The 23,339-nt window shown below is 44.2% G+C and overlaps 1 protein-coding gene across 10 annotated transcripts in view; it reads right to left on the bottom strand.

The window, feature by feature from the left end:
* Nucleotides 1-23,339, bottom strand: part of KALRN (kalirin RhoGEF kinase) — a 694,375-nt gene that overhangs the window by 320,657 nt on the left and 350,379 nt on the right. For all 10 annotated transcript variants that reach the window (XM_088024799.1, XM_088024801.1, XM_088024804.1 and 7 more), the window contains 3 exons: nucleotides 17,053-17,248; nucleotides 8,612-8,778; nucleotides 1,503-1,622 (listed from right to left, as the gene is read on the bottom strand). In XM_088024799.1, coding sequence (XP_087880925.1) covers nucleotides 1,503-1,622; nucleotides 8,612-8,778; nucleotides 17,053-17,248 — 483 coding nt within the window. The remainder of the gene's footprint in view (nucleotides 1-1,502; nucleotides 1,623-8,611; nucleotides 8,779-17,052; nucleotides 17,249-23,339) is intronic.

The raw sequence follows: 23,339 nt of genomic DNA, 5'->3' as shown, positions 1-23,339 counted from the left end.
CGAGGAGGAGGTGTGGCCAACAGTGGTCTTCTCTCTGCCTTGCCCCCTCACAGCTTCATGCCTCGCTCCTAGTCTGTCTGCCCAACCTCTGTTCATGCTGGCTCTCCATGCTGCCTCTCTATGGGGCTTTCACCGCTCTGTATCTGATTCTCCATTGTGACCCCAAACCTGATATTTCCTTGATGGTGAATAGATCTTAACACTTTGATATTTGTGTACATCAGTAAACTGAGACAGAGGCAGCTGATGATAATAAAGACTCTCTCCTCTGCTGAGTTCCTCCTTAGAAAATGATTGCCAATACTGTATGTGCAATATATAGTCTATTTTAAAATCTCAAATCCCAGACAGTAAACTACTGTTAGTAATGCTTCCTAAGAAGACGACAGGCATCTTATAGAAGCATGTCATTTATGTTAATGCTATGTTTACACATACAAGATGGTTTCTAGAAAATTAAATGGTTGAAATCAATCAGTACTAGTTTAAAAATGGCTCGTAATCAGTTGATTACTGTATTAAAGATATACTTATAGGCACGAACAGTTAAAACTTTATCATTGTTGTGGAAAAGTCTCCTTAACAATCATTCTTTTAGTAGAAGATAACACCTTTGCCTTTCTTACACATTCAAAAGTGGGCTGAGTTTTAAACGGAACCACAAGTAATGAATGTCTTTGAAGGTTTCTCTCTGTTCCCATTGGTACTGAACTTACTTTATTTTTAATATAGTTCCCATGTCCCATTTCCTGCTCTTTTCCCCATATCACTCTAAAGCAATCAGCTCAAGTCTCTTTGGGAAGGAGAATGTTCTAGTAGAAAGGATAATTAAAGGTATTATTTAAAGCAAGATGACAAAATTTAGATTATTGTAAGAGGAATTTTGTTTTAAAATAGCCTTTAGAACAAGTGTCAGTTGGTGAACTTGTGGTTTCCATTTACTCTTGAAATGTGGCTTCTTTCGGCGGTGGTATTGAGCAACTACTTTCAGCGAAACAAACTATCTAGTGCAACTACTCCAATGCTCATTGTTCTTGTTAGAAGGCAGAATCTGACAATGAAATCTAAATATTACATAGAAATCAGATGTTTTAAAATGGAATACTAATGTACTAATGACTTTTGTACTTTTTTATCCTCAATTCTGAGGGCTCCTCAACTGGAAGTGACTTCTAACCTTTTGGCTTCACATGTCTCACATAGTGTATAGTCCATAATGTACAAAAACTCAGTGTACCAGAGGCCTTACGGGTAAAGGGACCAATAAGTGACCAAGATGCACATTTGTCGAGTGAACACTTGTCTTCCATACTTGGTGATGAACCCCTGCATCTGCTTCCCCATCAATTCCTCGGTAATAGGGAGGCTACCTGGACCATTTAACTAGAAAGAGTTAAGGGTTTCACTATCTAAAGGAATGTTCACATCTTGAGGAATCAACCTGTCTGAGGAGCAGAGCAGAAATGGGGAGGGAAGACAGAGGAGTCAGATTTGGGTGTTACCTCGATTGCCAGTTGGAACTGCTCGTGTTCCCGTTGCAGCTGTTCTGCTTCAGACAAAGAGCTGGCATTGACCAGGCTGGCGTTGAGCATTGACTCCCCATTGCGGATCCATCCCAGGACCTGGGGAGTCCGGACAAGAACACAGATGAACGGCCTTCGCACCCTCCCCAGAGCTGCCGCTTTCTCCGACGGGTCCTGAGGTCAGACCTTGCTATCTTCTGACCGCACTTAGAGAGAGGACAGGAAGCCTCTGGAAAATTAAATTGTTCATCTCTGCCATCTTAGCTGTCACCTTGTGCCACATGGTGCTTACTGTAAGTACCGACCTCATTCTTAGATACATATATTCTTTTCTACCCTTATTACCCCTCTGTCCCAATTTCCTTACCCATTTAATTTAAACATTATCTGATTGTACTGTATGTACATCTCTCAAGTTCTCTCTAGAATGCAGAATGGTTGAGTAAATAAATTCCATATACTGGCATTCTTTTCTTTCTTTAAAAGCCCAGTTCAGATACCAACAACTTGAAATCTTCCAAACCCAATTACTCCTGTTAGAAACAGATCTTCCTCATCTAGTACAATCACACCATACCACCTTTGTGGCACTCACCACAGTCTGCCTTGTTCAGTTGTTTTAACGTACACTTCAACATCCTACCATCCCCCATCCCCCCAAATGTAAACTTCTGGAAGACTAGGGCAGTAGATGAGTCATGCTTTAGTCTCACACAGTGCTTAGCATGGTGCCTTACAAATGGTGAGTATGCAGTAATGTTTTTGAAAAAGGGAACGACTATCTGTAGACAATACCCAAATTGCACCTGAACAGTGGGCCCAACCTCCTATGCCTTGCAAACATAGTTAAGAATAGACAGGTTTGAGCTCTGACAGATAAATAACCCAAAGGGAGGAGGAAGGAGAAAGAAAACAAGTAAAACCGCATAAGTAATCCATACACTGGATCATTAGAAAATGGGAGGATAAGTTATAATTGATTTAAATTATCTAGAGGCAATGGCTAGGCTAAGTGAAATTTCTAGGTGACCTTAATTAGTACTGGGGGTAAGAAAGTTCAGCTAGGGAATATTAGAATAGAAGGAGAAACAGCTAACACTGTCTAGACAGTCCTAGGTGAAATGGGCATGTGGCAATTCTCTAGCTAAGATCTCAAGTCAAGTGCAAATAATCACACTGGAAGAATCAGGCCTTGAAAATATACCTTGTGTCTGGTCACCAGAAAACTGCTAAATATTTTCTTTATTAGGGAGTCTAAGAGTTTGCTTGGAGAGGAAATAAAAATTCTTCCGAAATTTCAAGATTAGTAAATATCATCCATCTGTTACTTCAAGGCAAAGGAGAAGATACCACAATCTGTTTCAGATTTTTGCAGATTTTTTTTCTCCTCTCAACTTCTTCATGCTAAACAATTAGAAAAACACTAAGCCTGGTCTCTCCTATCCCATAATCCTCATAGGCATTTCTCAAATTTCCTCCTTGGGCAGAATATGACTGATGACATATTGTACATGGATAACACTGGGGCGAAAATCCTGCTGAAGCTGGGCTATTCAGATTGAGATGTTAATTCATGGCCAGTCTGGCAGATCGTGGATGAGATGCCAAATCTGTAAAGCAATTAGTTGCAGATATAACGTCTCAGAGTGTATGTGTGAAATCTCTGATGCCAGTGGTGTGCTGGGGCTGGCTGGCTAGAGGTGCTAATGATTTCCAAAAGCTGCCTGTAAGTTTGGGTATATGCATACATGGATTGTATGCCCAAATGTTTCAGCTCTTTGGAAAATGGAGCTCACAATGTATACTTTGAACTATGCAAGTCCTTCTGCCATGATTCACTGCATTTTGCTTGGTTCAAGATTCATTTGAGGGTGTCAGAGAAACATTTACTTCGTGTGCATCACAAATCAACGTTTGAGGGGCAATTTGACTCCCTCTGGGCTTCCTAAGTCTTGCTAGCATCTGTTCCTCTCTAGTTTCAGCCAACTGGAAACACCAGTTGCAGCTCTGGTGGTGGAGATCTCCATTTACTAGCTTCCCATTTAGATATCATAGGCTATCAGTCTCTACGTCTTTCATTAAGTCATGCCATATCCTTGATATCCTTGTTCATTTTTATTTCCCAAATGCTGTTTATAAAGGCATCCCAGGTCTCTAAAGAGGGAGTTTTGATTTTAGAAAGATAAAAATGCACATTTATATTCATGGCTCAGGTTCAGGGGTGGCACTGATCCCTATAACTGAGTCTGTCCCAGAAGCCGGACTGGGATAGTGAAGAAAAAAAAAATACAAAATCTGAGGTTAGAACACCTGGCTTTTTTACTACCTGGCAAAACCACTCAACCCTCTGAGCCTTGGTTTCCTCATCTGCAGAGTTAGCATAATAGTGTCTTCCCTTCCTACAGCAGGGTGGATGCAACATGCAGTAAGATGTAAAGCCTGGTGATAGTGTTTTGGAGCAAAGGTAGGTAATGCTATGATTCTTCATTTATACCTCTCCCAATGAGAAGGGAAAAAGGCTATTGATTTTTGTTCCAGTATCTGTAGAGCTTACTGCCATATTCTGATGTGATGTGGGAACCCGAGCTGTTTTGTTAGCACCAGTCTCTGTTGTCTGATCAGTGATAACCTTTGTTGGTATAATTTTCTATTTCTGTCGTCCTTTATTTTCCTGATTCATAAAAATGGTTATTTATTCTATGAGCATCCAAATGAATGCAAGGGAGTAGAAGAAATATTGTAATAAAAATGATAAAATGTTGTTTTTACTAATCCTGTGTGGTCTCAGAAACATCATGTAAAAGTGCTCTGCAAACCATAAAATGTAATGCATAATATGAGCATTTTATGTTGATCAATTATCTTAGGCAACAATTTACCTATAGGTGAGATGACCTTTGAGGGTCACTTTGAATCCTCACATTCCACATTTCTTTCAAAATTCAGAGACTCGCCCTACAACCATAGGAAACCAGAGAAAGTCAGGTCTATAAAAATGAGGGACCCAAGGAGTATTGCTGATTGCTGCTCAGGGGAGTCAGGAGCTGGCCAAGAATTCAGCTCAGTCTGAGCTGAGAGGGTGAACTGAAAATGGGGATCTACTGCTTCCTCGGGCCAAGGAAGCGCAGGCAAACCCCAGTGAGAAGACTGGATTTGGTTAACTGGACGTGGATGTCCACAAACGATGATGCCATCTAAGCAAGGTAAGCTGTCCCCTGTAACCGGTAGGCTGGGAAGCTGCTTGTATAGGGCTGTGTTCTCTAGGTCACACTGACAATAGAGCTCTGAGGATGCCCTTGAGGCCTCTGACTCTAAGACCTGCTGTTGCTGATGACTTACCACAAGGCACAGTCATTTCTGAAAGTCTGGCCACAGGAAAAAGGGCCGGCCCCACAGATGGTCGCTCGGAGCCTGTCATATTTCCGGCATTTCTTAGCTCTAAATGTTCACAGTGTATGAGATTATATGTGATCATCCTTCCTGGTTTTATAGACTGTGACCATGGGTCTTCTTAATTTTCTCCATTTTGAAACAAACGCTCATCCCTTTGGTCTCCTGTCTCTTGGATCTACCCCAATTCCTTTCTACCTTTACGTATAGTGCACGGAACTGAACACAGCAGTATTCTTGACAGGGTAATATTTCCTCCTTTGTTTTCACTGTTCACTTTAATAAAAAGCAAATTTTGGCCAGTATTTGGTCCATAGGGGTAATTTAAGTCAATGTCTTTAGTAGATAAGTATGATTTCTTTTCCCATACTTAGAGCCCCAGTAGCTTACAAATCCATTTTGGCTTATTTTCTGCTAAAGGCCCTGTTCTGCAGGAACACATATGGAAATTCACTTAGTTTTATGCCAATTAAGTAGGTTTTTCAAATCTTCTTGGATTATTTAATAAATGTGAGGTCATCTTTGCCAGAGTAGTAATTTTCCTGGAAAGCAGTCAGAACATTCTGTGGGGCTAGGGAGTAATCTGAACTCTTTTTCTAGAAGAAAGGGGGCATCTAAGTGGTCTAGGGCCCCAGACCATGGGCTGTTGTCAGGGGAGGGAATTCCCTTAAAGAGTCAACATTTCTCCAGAGGTGTCTGGGCCATCGATCTAAGATACAGAGCCCCATGTAACCCCGAAAGAACAGCAGTCGCATTAAATAATTTCATTTGTTCTCAAGCCCTGACAATAATTTTCAGTCTGACATCTGTGGCATCATCTCTCCTCAGAGCTTCAGTTTAATATAATGGTCGTGTAACTACACTATGGTTATGATGGCCAAGTCTAAACGTCTCATCTATGGGCTCTAACGCCCAACTGTGTAGCAGCGCGTTGTTCTCTCCCTTTTCATTCCCATTAATGGCATTTCAATTAAGGTGTCCTTTTTCTTTTCTTCTTCTTCTTTTTCTTTTGAGTATATTCAAAAGAGAAACTCTTAAGCTTGTGTCTAAATTTAGCTCCACTGATCAATACCGACATCTAAATTAACTCCCTTTTTCCAAGTGTCAACAGCTTCCAAATCAATATTTCCTGCTCCACCAACTTCCATCAAACACAAATGCCTTCTCTGAAACTGGATCAGACGACTCCCAAAAGAAAGAGTCCTACACTGACAAGGAAAACAAGTCCGCCTAATGAGGCATGGTGGCTTAACTAAGCAGCAATCCCTTGGCTCCTCCCAAGGCCACTGTCCTTCACAAAGGCCTTCGTGGGTTTCCTGCCGTCTGACTTGAGCAATCCAGGATGCTTTTGAACTATAGTCGCATGTGTGTCATCCTCACCATGGTGGGGAGAAGCAACTTTCCCCTGCAGAAGAATTTTTTGTCCTCCAACTCAAGAAATACTGAATGGGAATGTATCCAGAGATCCATCTAGCCTGGATCACTTGTATACAGACAACCTACATCCCCATTTGACAAACTACCTATCATCATGTCAGCTCCCCATCCTATACAGAATGTATACTCAAAGGATAAAAAATCATTTCCATTTTCATACCAGTTAAGAAACACATAATTAGGGAGTTGACCCTACTATTAATGTTGGAACAAAAAATAAATACAATTAAAAACCAGGAACAAAAATATCTATTTCATTTCACAGACAAATAGGAATGTGATTTTCCTGTTATCTGTTTTGTTCAGATGATCTTTCCTGCCACCTTTGGCTGGCGGAAGTAACAGTATATGAAGAGTGGAGGGTTCCTGTGACCTGTTGGAGCCTGATGACCGGTCGGGTAGGTGCCACCCTCTGTGCCAGGTGCAGGCCCTGTGCGCCTGTTTTCTCACATGTGGTGCTGTGAAGACCAGGAAAATCCCAGACTGTGTTCTGCTAGAGGGCTTCTTTCTATTTTTCCTGGAGCCCCAGGGCAGGCCTGGCGCCCAGGAGATGCAAACCGTGGGACTGTTGATAAAGGAAGCATGGGCTCAAGTCTCAGCTAACTAGTCAACGGGCCCTGGGAGCACTAATCCTACCCCACCTCAGTTTATTTATTGTAAAATAAACATACACCCCTTTCCCCCATGGGTCTCTTCTCTCAAAATGAGATAAATGAGAAAGAACCTCTCATCTGAAAAGTAAGTACTATCATTATTACCAAGAGTCTCAGAATTTGTATAATCCTCACTGCTCTGGGTCTGCTAGGATTTCCATCATGTCTCTCCAGAGACTCAGGTGTGATCCCAGGGTAATTACACAGAAAACAGTCTGGCTGGCAACCCTGCGATCCAGCCTGCCTTGGTGCTCAGTGATTTCACCTGCGCCGAGGACAGATCTTCAGCACAGTGTGTAAGGGCTCTGGATGAGCACTGCTCAGGAGAAGCAGAGAAGAGAAGACCATTTTGCCCATGATAATAAATAACAATATAATAACTAAGACCCAGGCATTAACAAGAAATACTCTGAATACAAGAGAATAGCAATGATTAAATAAAATATGGTGTTTTTGTCCCCTGTACTAAATTAATAGAGTTAAATAAGAGTGTAATAGCCATGGCGCATAAGAAAAAATGCTTAACAGGAAGAAGTTTCTCTGCTTAGGTTATTTCGGGTGGGGCTGTGCCTTCAGGAAGCAGGGGTTGGGACTGCTTCAAAGAGTGTGGAGCAGAAGGAACTATCACAGAATTGCCTGGACGCCACCGCCCCCCGCCCCCTTGCAGGGAAGCCCTCCTAGACCAGTGGAGCACGGTGACATGCTCTTTCCTCCATGTGACCATTGTCTGGCGACCTCTCTAAGCTTCAGTGGCCTCATCTGCTGCAAATCGGGAATAAGATCTGCTTCAGAGAATGGTTGTGAGGATTGATGGAAAGATGGCTGTAAAAGGTACCCAGCACTCAATAAATTATTATATATTTGTATTTCTTCAACCCCACTTCATCTAAATAAAAAAAATCTCCATTCATTATGCTGATAATTAAAACTGAGTCTGTTCATAATATAAATATATAATATTTTTAAATGTGTCATTGGTTCCCGTGTTTTCCTAGAGGTTCCTAGAGGCCTGGCTATGTCCTTCAGTAAAATGGCTAGTATAACATCTCATACAGATAAGAAATCTTTTTTTTAATCGACTTTAATAGGGCAAAACAATTTTCTTATAAGCTGCACATGCATATTGAAAAGAACAAGGGCAACTGCTACCATTTACTGACTATCAGCTACATGTCAGGCACTGCACTAGGTCAGGTGCCCTACATTAACCAACCGGGCTCTAAAGCCGGGCCATGTTTACTGATGAAAGATTTGCATTTCACATGAACTGTGTGTCACGATGGAGGATAGAAAGGAAGAGAACAGGCTCAGCGACTCCCAGGACAACTTGGGAAAGCTCTGGAATGCTCTCCTTAGACTGTTAGGAGAGAAAATGAATGCATTTGTAGTTTGTGCCTTGTACCATCAGATCTAGTTGTTAGATGCAACAGATAGCAACCTCCCTTTCAGAAACCCAACAACCACTCCTTCACTTACCTGTTTTCCAAGTTCTGGTGACACGGGTGGCTCTGTACACCTTCCCCCACACCAGGAGCAGGCCCCGGGGCCTGGGGGCGGGGGGCGGGGGGAGCCCAGAATGAGGATTTATGGTGGAGGGGCCCGGCTCACCTGTTTGACCTCGGCCTGCAGGTGCCGCAGTTGGAGGCACTGCTCCAGCCGCTTATGGGTCTGCTCCGCGTTGAGCTCCAATTCATGTTGCTTCTCATGGAGAAACTCCAGTAGCTCTTGTACCTGGGCTGCCAGATCAATGTCTTTCTCACAGATTAACTCAATTCCTGATTAAAAAAAAAATGTAAACAAGGAAAAAAGAGGTAGTACTACAAAGACTATACTTCTTTGAATATGCACAAGAAAGCAGGAATTCGGCAACAGTCAGGAGCAGCGCCCTCCTGGCCTTTACCCATCCCTCTCTGAAGCTTCTGTTTGGGGTGTCCAAACCATGCCTCCTCTTTTGGATTATCTGATCCTTTTCCTGGGGATTTCAACAGATGATCAGCTCCTTATTATCAGCTGGAGTTACAGAGAAAGGTGGTTCTCTGGGAGTCCATCCCCGGAGAAGAAGGCGCTCGGCAGTCCCTGCTGGGGGGTTTGCTAACACCTACAATACCCACAAGCAAGGCTCTGGATCATATTGGGAAACAAAACAAAACCCAAAATAACCTCTCTCAGGAACTTCTGCCAAAGGCACACTCTTTTAGCTGGTCAGATGCAATTTATACTTAGATGGCAAGTTTGTTCCGATGAGAGTCTCTGGGCAGGGGTGATTTTATTAGCCAGCTGCTTGGGCCCCCTAAAGAAAAGCAACTCTTAGAAATACATGCTACCTCTCATATATTGTTTCTCCAACACAGGCAAACGCACCCAATAAACACACTCCAGCAATAGCACAGGGGTACCGAGTGCTTCTCCATTTACAAAAACCATGTTAAAGTTGCACCCACACAAGAAGAGTGTGCTCACCATCCTTCCGCTTTTTTAAAGCAAAGAATAAGCCCAGTCAGCCACTGACGAGAGTTCCCGATGTTTATGGATACATCACCCAGCATTAATAAACTGCCAACTGTCTGACCTGTGATGGGACCTTAAAAGTCAATACCCACCAGGCAGAAGCTGTGGCTCCATTCCTTGTCCACATCCCATTCTACCTGTCTTACTTTTTCTTTTTTTTAAAGATTGACTTATTTATTTTAGAGAGAGAGAGAGAGAAAGAGCAGGGGGAGGGACAGAGGGAGAGGGAGGATCTCAAGCAGACTCCATGCTAAACATGGAGCCTGACACAGGGCTCAATCTCACGACCCTGAGATCACGACCTGAAATGAAACCAAGAGTCAGATGCTTAACCAACTGTGCCACCCAGGCACCCCTTCCTTACTTTTCCTATATATCTCTCCCAACACGCAAGTGTGGACACACACACATTTTCTCTCCAGCAAGCCGGTGCTCCTATTTATACATCATCACCAGCAGGACTAGAATAGCCTTCCTCAAACAGATCTGTGTTTCAGGAAGGGTCATTAAACCCTGACACAGAGTGAGGGGACTGCCTTAGTTATCAAAGGCCTTCTTGTCTGCTAGTGGCTTGAATTCGATTCCTTAGCTCTTGAAGGCTACATGAAGAGGGTGCTAGCTTTGGAGCAAGCCCCGAGTCAGAATCCTGGACATGGGCAAGTTATCTAAGCCGTCAGAAGCTTTGATTTCCTCATATGTGAAATACGATTTTACATACCTACCTACCTTGTGAGCTACCCGCTCAGGACCTCATTGGGAGGATTAAATGAGATAATGCATGCGGCGCCTCTGTCGTGTAACATAATACACACAGACCCATGGCTGTCCTGATTCCTGACTCTTAAGCTCTCAACTTCCTACCTTCTCGCGTTCATGCCCTCTTGGTTGCTATTTGCCTCCAACTTGATGCAAATTGTAACCTGTATTTTTTCTTGGTTCTGACTGATTCAACCTTGCTCAGACCCATAGCTTTATAAAAATCCTAGGTCTGTATTGCTTGCTTCCTTCGGATCCTTGACTCCACCTGGCTCTGCAGCTTCTCAGTTCAGTCCAGATCCTTTCCCTGGCCCTCTATCCTGTCGTCTATGACCCAATGCATCTGTGCTCCTGATGCTGACAAATAGGGACCCAACCATCAGAGGGGTTGGGACTAAAATTCCCAAAGCGTAATGTACTTCCATGGGGATCACACCCCAAGGAGCCTGCAAATCTCAATGTACAGTCACCTAAAAATAAGTCCCCTCTGGGAGACTTCCCCAACATTCTGACTCACATCATCCAAAACTCATCACTGCCACCATGAACACACCTGCCGGATACAGTGGGGGAGTGTAAGGAGAGTGTACGCATGCAAAGGGAAATTCATTTCTAGAGGCAAAAATAGTGTTTTATATAAGGACAATATGGAAGAGTGGAAAAAACTTCTGGTGTTACATGGTAATAATTTCAGTATCTTTTCATGTTTATTTTTTTCTACCAGTTTCATAATTCCAAATCCCATATCCTGAAATATCTGTGGGAGACAGAGAAGAACGGCTTGTTCTTTTGGCAGTCAGTTCCCTCCAGTTCCTATTTTCCATTACCAAGGGGACAAGGTAGAGCATCTCCTTGACTGAAATAAAAAATAAGAAGAAATACAAAAATTTCTATCTCTGCAGCACTCGGCACAGTGAGATGACCCTTGACTCCCACATTTACTTTCTGGAAATGTAATTTAAGATCCATCTGCGGGAGCAGAAGCTCTTCCCTGCTTCCAGCCACAATGCAGGTTTTCTCTAGCTCCTTTCCATTCCGCATGCATCTCTGGTGTTTAGTATGCTGGGCTTGGGAAAGTGTCTTTCTCTGGGAAGCCCGTGGCTCACCTCAGCCACCTCGCATGTAAATGGGCCCTCTAAGCTGGCACCTGCCAAGGACACCATCCCCAACCGGCTCCCAGCCTGCCCTGAGACTCCAGCCCTTCGCTTGCATCTACATCTCTCAGTACTGCTTTATGGGAGATGAACACAGGAAATAAAATGGGGGAAGACAACGCCTACTCCACTCAACCGCACATTGTGCTGTGGATGGAGTGAATGGGAGGAACGCAAAATGGCACCTAGGAGGAGAGAAACTCACTCCTCCCTCCCACTGCCCCCACACACATCGACACGAGTCCCAGTCAAACCCCATCAACCATAAATACCCATCAGTCAACAGCAAATAGTTTGCTTGTGTTCGCATTACTGTTCTCAGTCTGTTTTCCTAGGGGCTCTCAGAAATGCAGCAAGACATGTGTGTTCTTTCCATCAAGTAGGGAGAGAGTTTGTCAGTCTCTTTAGGGCAAGCTGTATTGATGTGCTCCACAAGGTTCTGTACCCATCCTTCCCTCAGAACATTCCTGTTGGGGGTGGTTCCTTATTAACTTGTCCCTGTTCTCACAGGAATGCAGGCTCCCTGGTGCCAGGGCCACATGTCTTATGTATCTCTGCATCCTCAGCACCAGTACAGGGCTTGACTCATAACACCCAATAAATAAGCTCTTCCGTGAACACATGGCCTCGCCAGGGAAGGGCTCAGGTCACGTGCTATGGCAAAAAGCACCTGCAAGCTCTGAGAAAGGACAAACTTAGGTTTGAATTCATGCTCTGCCCCCTATGAACAGTGAATCTCTGGGCTCCACATCTTCTCTGAGCTTGGGTAAAAACAATCCCAACAATGACTTCTGGGGTGTCACAGGACTTAGTGAGATTAGGTACATACAGTGCCTGGCATTTAGTGGCTCAAAATATGCATGTTCCTACTTTTTTACAACATATTCATTATGGATTATTAAGGGAACTGTTGAATGGCTTGTAAAAATGTAAATATAAAATCTTACTGTGAGGTATTTACGAACTTGCTCAGTGTACATCATTAGAAACTGTGATGGTCTGGATGGTCTTAGACCAGGGCTCTTAATCTTGGCTCACATTAGATCTGGAGAACTTTAAAAATCACTGATGGTTGTTGGCCACACCCAAAGCAGTAACAGGAGACTGTCTGTGGGTGGTACCCAGGCATCAGGAAGTTTTAAAGCTCCCATGGTGATTCAACACGCAACCAAGATGGGAAACCACTGGATAAGATGGTACCATGGCCAGCAACCCGGGGACAGAGATATTGGTTATGCTATACTCGGTCAGCAGAATGGTTGGCACTGTGTTTGTTTAGGGCCTGAAGACACAGCTAATAATGTCACTGTACTTTTCCTTTGCTGCCAGGTTGAGGGTACCACTTTAGTTCCCTCAAGGAGAGAGGTGGCTGGGGTCTAGAGTAAGATATAGGTATTCCTGGCTATGCTACCCGGAGGCGTTCTTTGTGCATTAACATCAGCCTGCCTCAGTGAGAGACTAGCCCTCCCCTCCTCACTCCTCCTTCTGTGCCCCTCCCTCAATGTAACACCCCATTCAGAAATGACAAAGTCCTTTAATAGGATTTTTAGATCAGCATTCTCAACCCTGGCCATACAGTAGACTCACCTGGGAAGTTAAAAAAAAAAAAAATCTGGCCCACTCCAGACCAATTAAGCAAGACTCCCTGAGGGTTGGGGCCCAGACCTTGGTACTTGTAAGTTCTGCAGGTGGTTCTAAATCTGCAGCCAGGCCGAGAACTATTGTTTTACATCTACATTCTCTTCTCCTCCACTCAACCCCCATCTGATCCATTTTCCCATGAACCCCAGAGTAGCTTCCATTTTGGAAAAACACAGGTCTTTTGTCTCCTTTTATGATGCAAGTGAAATTATTTGTGGCCCCTAATTTTTCCTACATCTGTCCCACCCACATTGATGTTCACTCCATTAACTAATCAAATCCTCTTATTGATAATGTGCTCTGTGCAAGACATCAGCACTCTGCCAGATGCCGGGAATGGAAAGAGAAGGAAGAAAGAGTCCTGCCCTCACACTGCTGGAGAAGCTACAGGAACACATGGCTGCAAGAGAATGCAATACCTGCTAGAATACAAGCATAACATGTCATAGTTACCAAACTTCCTCGAGGCCTTACCATGCTTGCACATTATTGCACTGCATCCTCACGATGACCCTGCGTGCAGGGTATTCTTATGACTGCTGTTTTCCGGAGGAGAGTGAGGCTTGGAGAGATTGGGTATCATGGTGGGCCACAGCTGGGTAGGGAGGGTGTGGCCGTGTGCCAACCCAGGCACTCTTCCCTCCCATCCGTGCTCTGAGCTCTACGCTCAAGGAGAAGAAGGATCCCCACCACACTTAACTTATTTTTTATTTATTTTCAAATGCTAGGGCTGGGTTCTTTCCAAGCACAGTAAATTTTAAGTATCATTGCCACAGATCCCAAAGATTTTTCACTTAAAAGCCTTGCATAAACAAAGAGCTTGATGCTTTGATTAGACCAAGTAAGCAACACGTCCACAAGACAAGCAGCTCTTCTTACTCCTAAGGCCACATGGAATAGTCACGCGGTCAGATTTCCGTGGAAAGACCTGCAGCATAGCCACTGGGGGTGGTTAGGCTGACTCATCACAGCAAGTATGAACTGGAGGGGACTACAGGAATCCAGGCCCACCTCCCACACTAGACAGAAGAAGAAAGGTCTAAAGAAAAAGAACAGGAACTTTCCAAAGGCAGACTGCTAGCTGATGGTGGAACTGGACCTTGACTTCAGCCGGCGTGCTTTCTCCAACTTGACTCTTTCCAGCAAAACCTGGCACCTCCCAACTTGAGGCCCACATAGAAAATGCTATAGCGAGAGAGAACGATGAGCAAAGGGAGAAAGTGTTCCTGTTTCGCCTTCTATTCCTAAGGCTAATGCTGATTTAAGCAAAGGCTTTGCTTTTGGTTAGAGCCACTGGCAACACCAGAGGGACTTAGTGGAACCTGGCTCACCATGACAAACTGCACACCTGGAAATAAGTGTATGGAAATTCCCTACTTCCATTTAGTCCTACAAAATCAAAGCATAAGCCCTTCATTAAGTTAGCATGGAGGGCTAAACACCAACCAAAAGCTTAATTTTGTTAATTGTGTTTTTTCTAAGACAACAGTTTATTTTACCTTGAGTTCAAATATAGCTGATTAGACACAAATCATCAATGATGAAGACATTGGCTGCCTCAGTCCGGGGTCTGTGAAGTCCTGCATTCCTCAACCACTTTGAGGCAAGACCCCCCCCCCCCGGGTCCACCCCCAACCTCCACCCCAACCCCCCAGCTCCAGCGCAACCCTGCTCTCCCTTCCTCCGACCGGAGACGAGGTAGATGCAATCCTCTGCAGGACTCGGCATTCAGCAGCAGACAGGAAGTGAGCTTCCCTGAAATCCCTGGATTCATTCCCTTGGAAGCCTCTGAAGCCTCCTGGACCATGCCAGAATGAACAGCTAGCTGTGGTAGGAGCAGGGGAACAGCCAGTCCCAGCAGAGAGGGCTGAAGAGGCCAATCAAGCCTCTTTTCACAAAGCTCATTTCTAGTTCAGGATACTGTGGGTGTGGGCAGCCCATCTGCCCTGGTTGTTTTCACCCACTCAGCCCTCCAGGATCAGGAGGCTGCCAAGCACAGCTAACCCGCAGTCACAGGCCGTCTGCAGGGGCTGCCAACTCCTGGTCGGCTTTCTGTTACCATGGATACCTGGCTCTTGGGACAGAGAGGGACTTGCCCAGGTCACGCCAGCACCCCGGTACAAAGTACCACGGTTTCCAGGCAGACCAGCTTCCTTCCTGCCAGATGCATCAATACTGAGGGACGAAGGGTGACAGCCCTGCAAGGCCTCTCGGTCCCAGCCTCTCTCGTAGGTGCTACGCATCCTCTCATTGTTCCCAGCCTTAGCTGGATCGCCAGCTATTGTGAGCATCATGAGGGGAAGCTCTAACATGAAACCCTGAGTCCAGGTAAGGTTCTCAACTGCAGAGAAAGGTACATTTCCCCCACTCCTTCCCTAATAACACCTTGAAGATGTACAAGCCATTGCCAAGCCTGTATCTCAACAGGCACATGATTTCCCTGGAGATTTTGTTAACATACAGATTCAGATTTGTAAGTCTGGCATAAGGGCTGGGAGTCTATATTTCTAATCAGCTCTTAAGTGAGGCTGGTGCTGCTGGTCCAGGGCCCACACTTTGAGTAGGTCCTAGATTCATGGTGCATCAGCACCCCCTGGAGGGCTTGGTGAGACACACATTGTTGGGCCCCACCCCAAGAGATTCTGAGGTGGCAGGTTCAATGGGCCCTTAAACCTGCCTGTGCTTCTCAGCCCTGGCTGCACAGTGGGTCACCTGAGAAGGTTTTTTTGCTGATGCCCAAGTCCCACTCAGAGGTAGTTAAATCAGGACCTCCAGGCTTAGGGCCTGGCACTGCCATTTTTTAAAAGAGCCCTTCCCCACCCCCCAAGAGACGGCAATGTGAATGGCCCTTCCTGGGGCGACGTGGTGCATGGTCTGCACTGTGTAAACAAGCCTGGGCAGCTGCAGCTGTTCACAACACAAACGAAAATTCACGAGCGAACAGAATTTACCAGATTGTCTTTCCTCTGGTTGGAAGTGGAGTCTCTTTGAATGCTGTTATTTATTCTTTCAGGTCCTTAAAACAAACACAGTTCCCTACAGTTAAGTTTGAGGGCTAACGTCTGCCTGACAATCTCATGATTCTAAACATCCTTCATGGTCAACAGGGACATGGACCCACTGTGTCTTAAAGAGTTGATGGCCTGAACCCCCGTCTGCCTCTTCCTGGAGGGTGATGAACCGGAGCTAAGGAGGACCTGCGGGGAGGGGAGGCCAACGGTAGGGGCTGGGTGCAGAGACTGTGTTCCAGCACTCTACTGGCATGTACCTCTGTGAGTGACTTCTTGTCCACTGGACTAGTTGGACCCTGGGAATGCCGTGGCTCCCTCTGGTTCCAACACCAAAGGCCGTTTGGGAGAGTGGTGGGTGTCCCAGGAAGGGTTCATGCATTTGCTGGATAGACACCAAATAAAGCTCGAACACAAAAAGAAGTGAAATCTGGGTAACTCAGCCATGGCTTCTTGAGAAGTTATAAAATTATATGACCTTGCCATAAATTTTTATCAGCACTTCTAACACTCACACACAGACCAGTGATTAAAAAAAACAAACAACTGGGCTCTCTGAGAGACCTGAGCCCCGAGACCGGGAGAGGGGGTCTGGGGGGTGAACAGCAAACATCTACACGTTAGAATACAATTCACATGGCTGGCTGGCTGCTTTTGGAGCCTACCTGGTTTCTTTCTGCAGGCCACCGTTTTTTTCTGAATCTGCGCAAATTTCCATTTTTTGTTTTCCCCGTTCTCTGCATAGCACCAGGAGCCAGGAGACCCTGGCCCTATCCTCCTCTTTACCAGAGCCTAACTGGGCAATCTCGGACAAGTTATTTCATTCATGCATCAGTTTTCTTTAAAATGGCAAAAACCTCTGTTCCTGTATCTGTGGGAGTGAAGTGGATGAGCAGAGTGGATGTGCTGGCTGGAGTCAGGCTGGCCTGCTTGTTTTCATCATCTGCCTGCCAGAAGGAGGAGGATGGGAGAGCTCACCCACCTGAGGCCTGGACCTCCATGATGTACTGGTGCAGATCCTGCCCCTGCTGTATGACCTCGAACGTCATGTTGTTCATGGCTAGCTTCCGCTCCGTGTGGCGCTGTAGCCGCTGCTCAGCCAGTGTCAGATCCTCCGTGTTGAAGTCATTCATCTGCCGGAGCAAGTCCTCATTCCAGGCGTCCAGCTCTGCCGTCACCTGTAAGGGAACGACCGTCGGTACCGGCTCGCAGGTCCACGAGAGAGTGCGAGAATGAAGCCTTACTAACTAACGCCATCCTTGGATCCGTCTCCGCTTTGCAGTGGTTGGACTCCTAAACTACAGTTAAGCCCCAGTGCACGTCGGTCACAGCATTCTCCAGCTGCTTCTATGTCTACAGCAGCAACAAATGCTGTGCAAGTTACAGTTCATGAAGTTTTCGCATATTCCATCCTGTTCCACCCCCCCCCCCCCCAATGATCTAGAGAGGCAGGTAGGGTGGAGATTGCCAGGGGTCCGAAGGCAGGAGTCTATGGAGTGGATAGTGTTGAGAGTCCTGGTGAGGAGAAGCAGAGCCAAGTTGAGCTGCTTTAGTTGGGAGAGTGAGCCTCAGAGATCTGGTATCTTGGGAATCTGAATCTACCAAAGGTGAAATATGTCTAGCATTCTGAATCTGGGGTTTCTGTATTCTTTCCTCTCCCCTTCCCTACCCTCCTCCACCCTCACCACCTTGACATCATTAGGCTGAGGGCCCTTGTCTGTTATGAAACCCAAAGAATGAGACTTTCAAGGGGCTACTCAGCAGACTAGCCTGACTCCTAAGGCCGTCTTCCTGGGGTCTACTCTCTTTTCTCTCTGTTTGACTCGTTCTTCCCATTACCCCCAAGAAGCAATGCCCAGATCCTTGAAATAGTCTGATTTGTGTGTTTCTGATATTTGCTGGAGTTTATTTTCTGTTTCATCAAAAAATGTTCTTTCATGGCCTTCTTCCTCTCTACCTTCTTTCTGGGTACAAGGCTAACACACAGCAAGGGCACTTTTTTTTTTTTTTTTTTTTTTTAAGAAAAAGCTTTGTTTTCAAACCTGAAGCTTACCTACTATTCATGAACAAACCTAACTTTCCAGCCTCATCTCATGTTCTATTTCAGAAACCAGTCAGCCAGTTACTTGCTGACCCTGAGAGTTGGCTCCTGCCCTCTCTAGCCTCCTTCCCTGGTCGGATAGCCCTGAAACACCCTTGTTGTTGTTTTTTTTTCTACCAGTCTGCTCAAATCCTCACCACCCTTCAAAGTACACCCTCTGATGTGAAGAGCTTCATGACCACCCCCAGGCCCAGAAGTTTTTCTCTGGCTTATCTCATACTATCAGACGTGGACTTGTTTGCTCATACAGAGACCGTGAAAAGAAAATTCTGCACTGGGGAATTAATTTGGCTATTTAACTCCATTTGGAAAAGAAACCTGAAAGAATTTGTTCAGGCCAAAAAGTAGGGCCTGAACCAAATGAATGAAAGATAGAACACAAGTTGCCCACAGGGCATTCAGCTTTCAACCACCCTATTTTCCCTTCTCCTTCCACTCAATTAGGTCCATCTCAGCTCCGGCCCACTCAGTTCCCCTCTTGGCTCCAGCGGCTCCTATCTCCCTCGCTCTCCTGAATTAATTGGAGTGTTAGGATACAATGACCTCTTTGAGAGATACATTGGCAATATTTCTATTCCAACAATTGTCTACTCTAGAGCCATAGCCATAAAGGAAATCAGAGAAGGAGCGAAACAGAAAGAAAGGGTAAGAGGCAGTGCGAAGTGGGAAGGCTCACTTGAAAATGAAGCCCAAGACTTTCCTGCCAGATGACATTCACTGAATCCAGCATTCTCCTGGCACAGACTGACCCGAGGGACTTGGCTTAGCAGCTGCCTTGGGCTCTATTCTCAGGGCGCCCTTTCCACTGGCTCCTCCTGCTTTCTCAGTCTCCCCCCTCCCCTCCCAATGTTTTATTCTGTACTTGCCTGAATGAAAACTCACCTGTCACTTTTCTTCCCTTTTCCTATGGTCTATCCCCAACTATTTAGTTCTTTATTATCACCTGCAAAGTTGGAAATCTCACTGTGCAGTCCTTTTCTCCAAATCATTTGAAGATGCTGGTAATCATGATGAAGATGACGATCATGGGTTGAAGAAGGTATTTACCTTGTACGGGCATACTTTGTTTTATTGCACTTTGCTTTATTGTACTTCCCAGATGTTGTGTTTTTTATAGATTAAGGGTTTGTGGCAACCCTGTGTTGAGCAAGTCTACTGGTGCCATTTTTCCCACAGCATTTGCTCATTCCATGTTTGTGTCACATTTTGGAAATTCTCACAGTATTACAGACTTTTTCATGATTATTATGTTTGTTGTGGTGATCTGTGGTCCGTGATCTCTGATCTTACTACTGTCATCGTTTTGGAGTACCACGAACCACACCCATGTAAGATGAAGAACTTAATATGTGTGTTCTGACTGCTCCACCAACCCACCATTGCCCTGTCTCTCTCCCTCTCCTTGGGCCTCCCTATTCCCTGAGGCACAACAACACTGAAATCAGGCCAGTTAATAACCCTGCAATGACCTCTAGTGTTCAAGTGCAAGAGTCTGTATGTCTCTCACTTTAAATCAAAAGCTAGAAATGATTAAGCTTAATGAGGACGGCATGTCAAAAGCTGAGACAGGCCAAAAGCTAGGTCTCTTACACCAAACAGTTGGCCAAGTTGTGAATGCAAAGGACGGGTTCTTGAAGGAAATTAAAAGTGCTACTCCAGTGAAAACTCAAATGATAAGAAAGCAAAACAGCCTTATTGCTGATTTGGAGAAAGTCTGAGTGGTCTGGATAGAAGATCAAACCAGCAACAACATTCCCTTAAGCCAAAGCCTAATCCAGAGCAAGGCCCTAACTCTTCAATTCTATGAAGCCCAACAGAAGTGAGGAAGCTGCAGAAGAAAAATTGGAAGCTAGCAGAGGTTGGTTCATGAAGTTTAAGGAAAGGAGCCATCTCTGTAACATGAAAGTGTAAGGGGAAGCAGCAGGTACTGATGTAGAAGTTGCAGCAAGTTATCCAGAAGACCTAGCTCACATAATTCATGAAGGTGGCCACACTAAACAACAGATTTTCAATATAGACAAAACAGCCTTCTATTGGAAGAAGATGGCATCTAAGATTTTCGCAGCCAAAGAGAAGTCAATGCCTGGCTTCAAATTCTCAAAGGACAGTCTGACATTCTTGTTAGGGGCTAATGCAGCTGGTGACTTCAAGTTGAAGCCAGTGCTCATTTACCATTCTGAAAATCCTATGGCCCTTAAGAATTATGCTAAACCTACTCTGCCTGTGCTCCATAAATGGAACAACAAAGCCTGGATAACAGCACATCTGTTTACAACACGGTTTACAAAATATTCTAAGCTTCCTCTTGAGACCTACTGCTCAGAAAAAAAATATTCCTTTCAAAGTATCACTGCTCACTGACAATGCACCTACTCACCTCAGAGCTCTGATGGAGACATATGATGAGATTAATGTTGTTTTCATGCCTACTAACACAACATCCATTGTCAGCCCATGGATCAAGAAGTACTTTCAACTTTCAAGTCTTATTATTTAAGAAATACATTTTGTAGGGCTATAGCTGCCACAGATAGTGATTCCTCTGATGGATCTGGACAAAACACATTGAGAACTTTCTGGAAAGGGTTCACCATTCTAGGTGCCATTAATAACATTCATGATTCACGGGCAGAGGTCAAAATAACAGCATTAACAGGAGTTTGGATAAAAGTTGATTCCAACCCTCATGGATGACTTTGAGGGGTCCAAGACTTCCAGGGGAGGAAGTAGGTGCAGATGTGGGGGAAACAGCAAGAGAACTAGAATTAGAAGTAAAGCCTGAGATGTGACTGAATTGCTGCCATCTCATGATAAAACTTGAATGGATGAGGAGTTGCTTCCTTTGGATGAATAAAGAAAGTGGTTTCTAGAGATGGAAACTACTCCTGGGGAAGATGCTGTGAAGACTGTTGAAATGACAACAAAGGATTTAGAGTATGACATAAACTGACATGATAAAGCAGCGGCAGAGTTTGAGAGGACTGACTCCAACTTTGTAGGAAGTTCTACTGTGGGTAAAACGCTACCAAACAGCATCACATACTGCAGAGAAATCGTTTGCACACACACTGTGTACATTAAGGTCCAACCCTATTCCAACTAATAGTGGGAAGGAAGGATCCAAGGCATTTCACTGTGGTGAGATGCTCTGAAATACATGGGCTGTCAACTGCAAAATGAGCATCTTTCTGTTTTATGATGTCACTATTTTTATTAAGATGAGAAAAGTGAAAGCTAAATATTCTCCACTGACCTACAAGGGTTGGATGATAGAGAAAGACATATTGCAGCTAAAGAGACAGTCTTGTTGCATGGGAAGAGCTATTTTATCTATAATGGGTTTGTATACTGATGTAGGTTACCTCTGTGAAACTAAAATTCACCGAATTATCAGAGTCATTTATTCTTCTTGTCTAGTCTAGTATTTTCTTTTCTGTGAGTTCTTTTTGTTTATAAAATCAATTTATAAAATGTTGATAGTGAATTCTAATATTGGTTATTTTAAAGGTATATCGTAACATTTCTTTCTGCTTTAGAAATATATATGCAACTTGTCTAAAGAGTTGAAATATTTATTTATGTAGCTATATAAAGATCTTTGGGGATATCGCAAGAACTTTCGGGAAAAGCAGAAGGATTTGGCAATAAAGAAATCTACTCAATTGTTTCTAATTTTTGGCAAAATAATGTAAGAGCATATTGCAACATGCTGTAATTGATGAGTTCCAATGTTCAGTTACCTAATTTCTATTCCAGTAGATAATCTGTATAATTGAATAATTTTTATGAACAATTTCATGTTCTTTTCTTCATTAACATCATGCTAAAACAGAAACCTTTGATATAATCATGACTGATCTTGAAGGGGTCTTGATTGGATCCTCAGTAGTTATTTTGCCCATATCTTTGCCTCTTAATGAGTTTGAGACCTGTGGGAATCTAATCTGTTTTCAAAAGATCTCCCCTTTGTTGAAGAACTCCTACAACATATATTGTCCGTTCATTCTAGTACTTATCAATGCTTGAATGCCAGTGTTTTTCCTCCTGTGTAAGCTAAATACCTAGTCCTGGAGCTTACATCTGCTTCCTTCTCCTGAATCCCCAGCATCCTCACCAGAAATGAGAAGCATACAGCATTTGTACCTTGAGAATATAACCTGACTTTAGGCTCACAACCATTACAGAGTGATCTGAAAGTTTCAATCAGGCATCTTTGATAATTTACCCCAAACAGGTGAAATGAAAGCTGTGTGAATAATCATTTTTGTTTTGTTTTGTTTTTTAAGAGGGAAGATGGTAGCAGAACACCCGCCCCCCCACACACACAGTGATGCTGAAATCAATTTGGCAAAAGTCTGGAAGAGACTATCAAATTAATATTTTGTGTAGGCTTTGATTTACTTTATGGAATTTATTTTGCATTTCCTTCTCAAAGGAACTGGGGCATATTTAGAGAATGCTACAGTGATCCCTAGGAGCAATCCACCAACAGGGATCTCAGATAGATCTCATTTTCTTTCTTGTTATAGTTTCTATGTTGGTGGATTTGACGTATATTGCAAACGTTGAGCGCAGCATGGCTTTGCAGAGCCTGACACGGAATCTATAGAGGAAGAGGTTATAAAAGTGGACTAGATGAGGGGGTCCTCAGATGATCCCCAGCCAACACAATGACTGTGCAGGCTGATGGCCCTGCGTCACCAGAGGAAAACTTCCAGTGGAGCACCACAGGGCCCTGCCTGACCTGGCGAATATTTCAAATAGCTACAATGTTGAAGCGATAATAAATTTACCTTGATAGGCTGAAGAACTGGGCCAAGAAGAAAAACAGTACAATTTGAGAGGGAAAATATATAAAAGCTTCTATTTAAGTTTTTTTTTTTAAAGTAAGTATATCAGAAGCACTTTGTAAAAACAACCAGGGGCTTTTAAGGCAGCACAAGCCTAGACAAGGCAGGTGATAATGCCACGGAAAAGGCTCCAGTCAGTGCCAGTGCCCTGATAGTGCCTTACCCAGGTGTGTGTAGGAAGGTATGGCTAACTCGCCTTCAGTAGAGGGCAACCAGGAGAGAGGTGTCTGGAGACCAGGTCATATCCAGAAAGACATGAATAAATCGGGGATAGTGCCACAGAGAAGGGCTGATGATGAAAAGAAATAGTCATCAAAT

The sequence above is a fragment of the Eumetopias jubatus genome, unplaced genomic scaffold (assembly GCF_037043125.1).
Source record: "Eumetopias jubatus isolate StellerSeaLion01/CBP00866 unplaced genomic scaffold, mEumJub1_p1.0 scaffold_1, whole genome shotgun sequence".
In the NCBI taxonomy this organism is placed as follows: Eukaryota; Metazoa; Chordata; class Mammalia; order Carnivora; family Otariidae; genus Eumetopias; species Eumetopias jubatus.
Note: the sequence above shows the minus strand (reverse complement) of the source record. Positions and strands in the feature narration are given on the sequence as shown.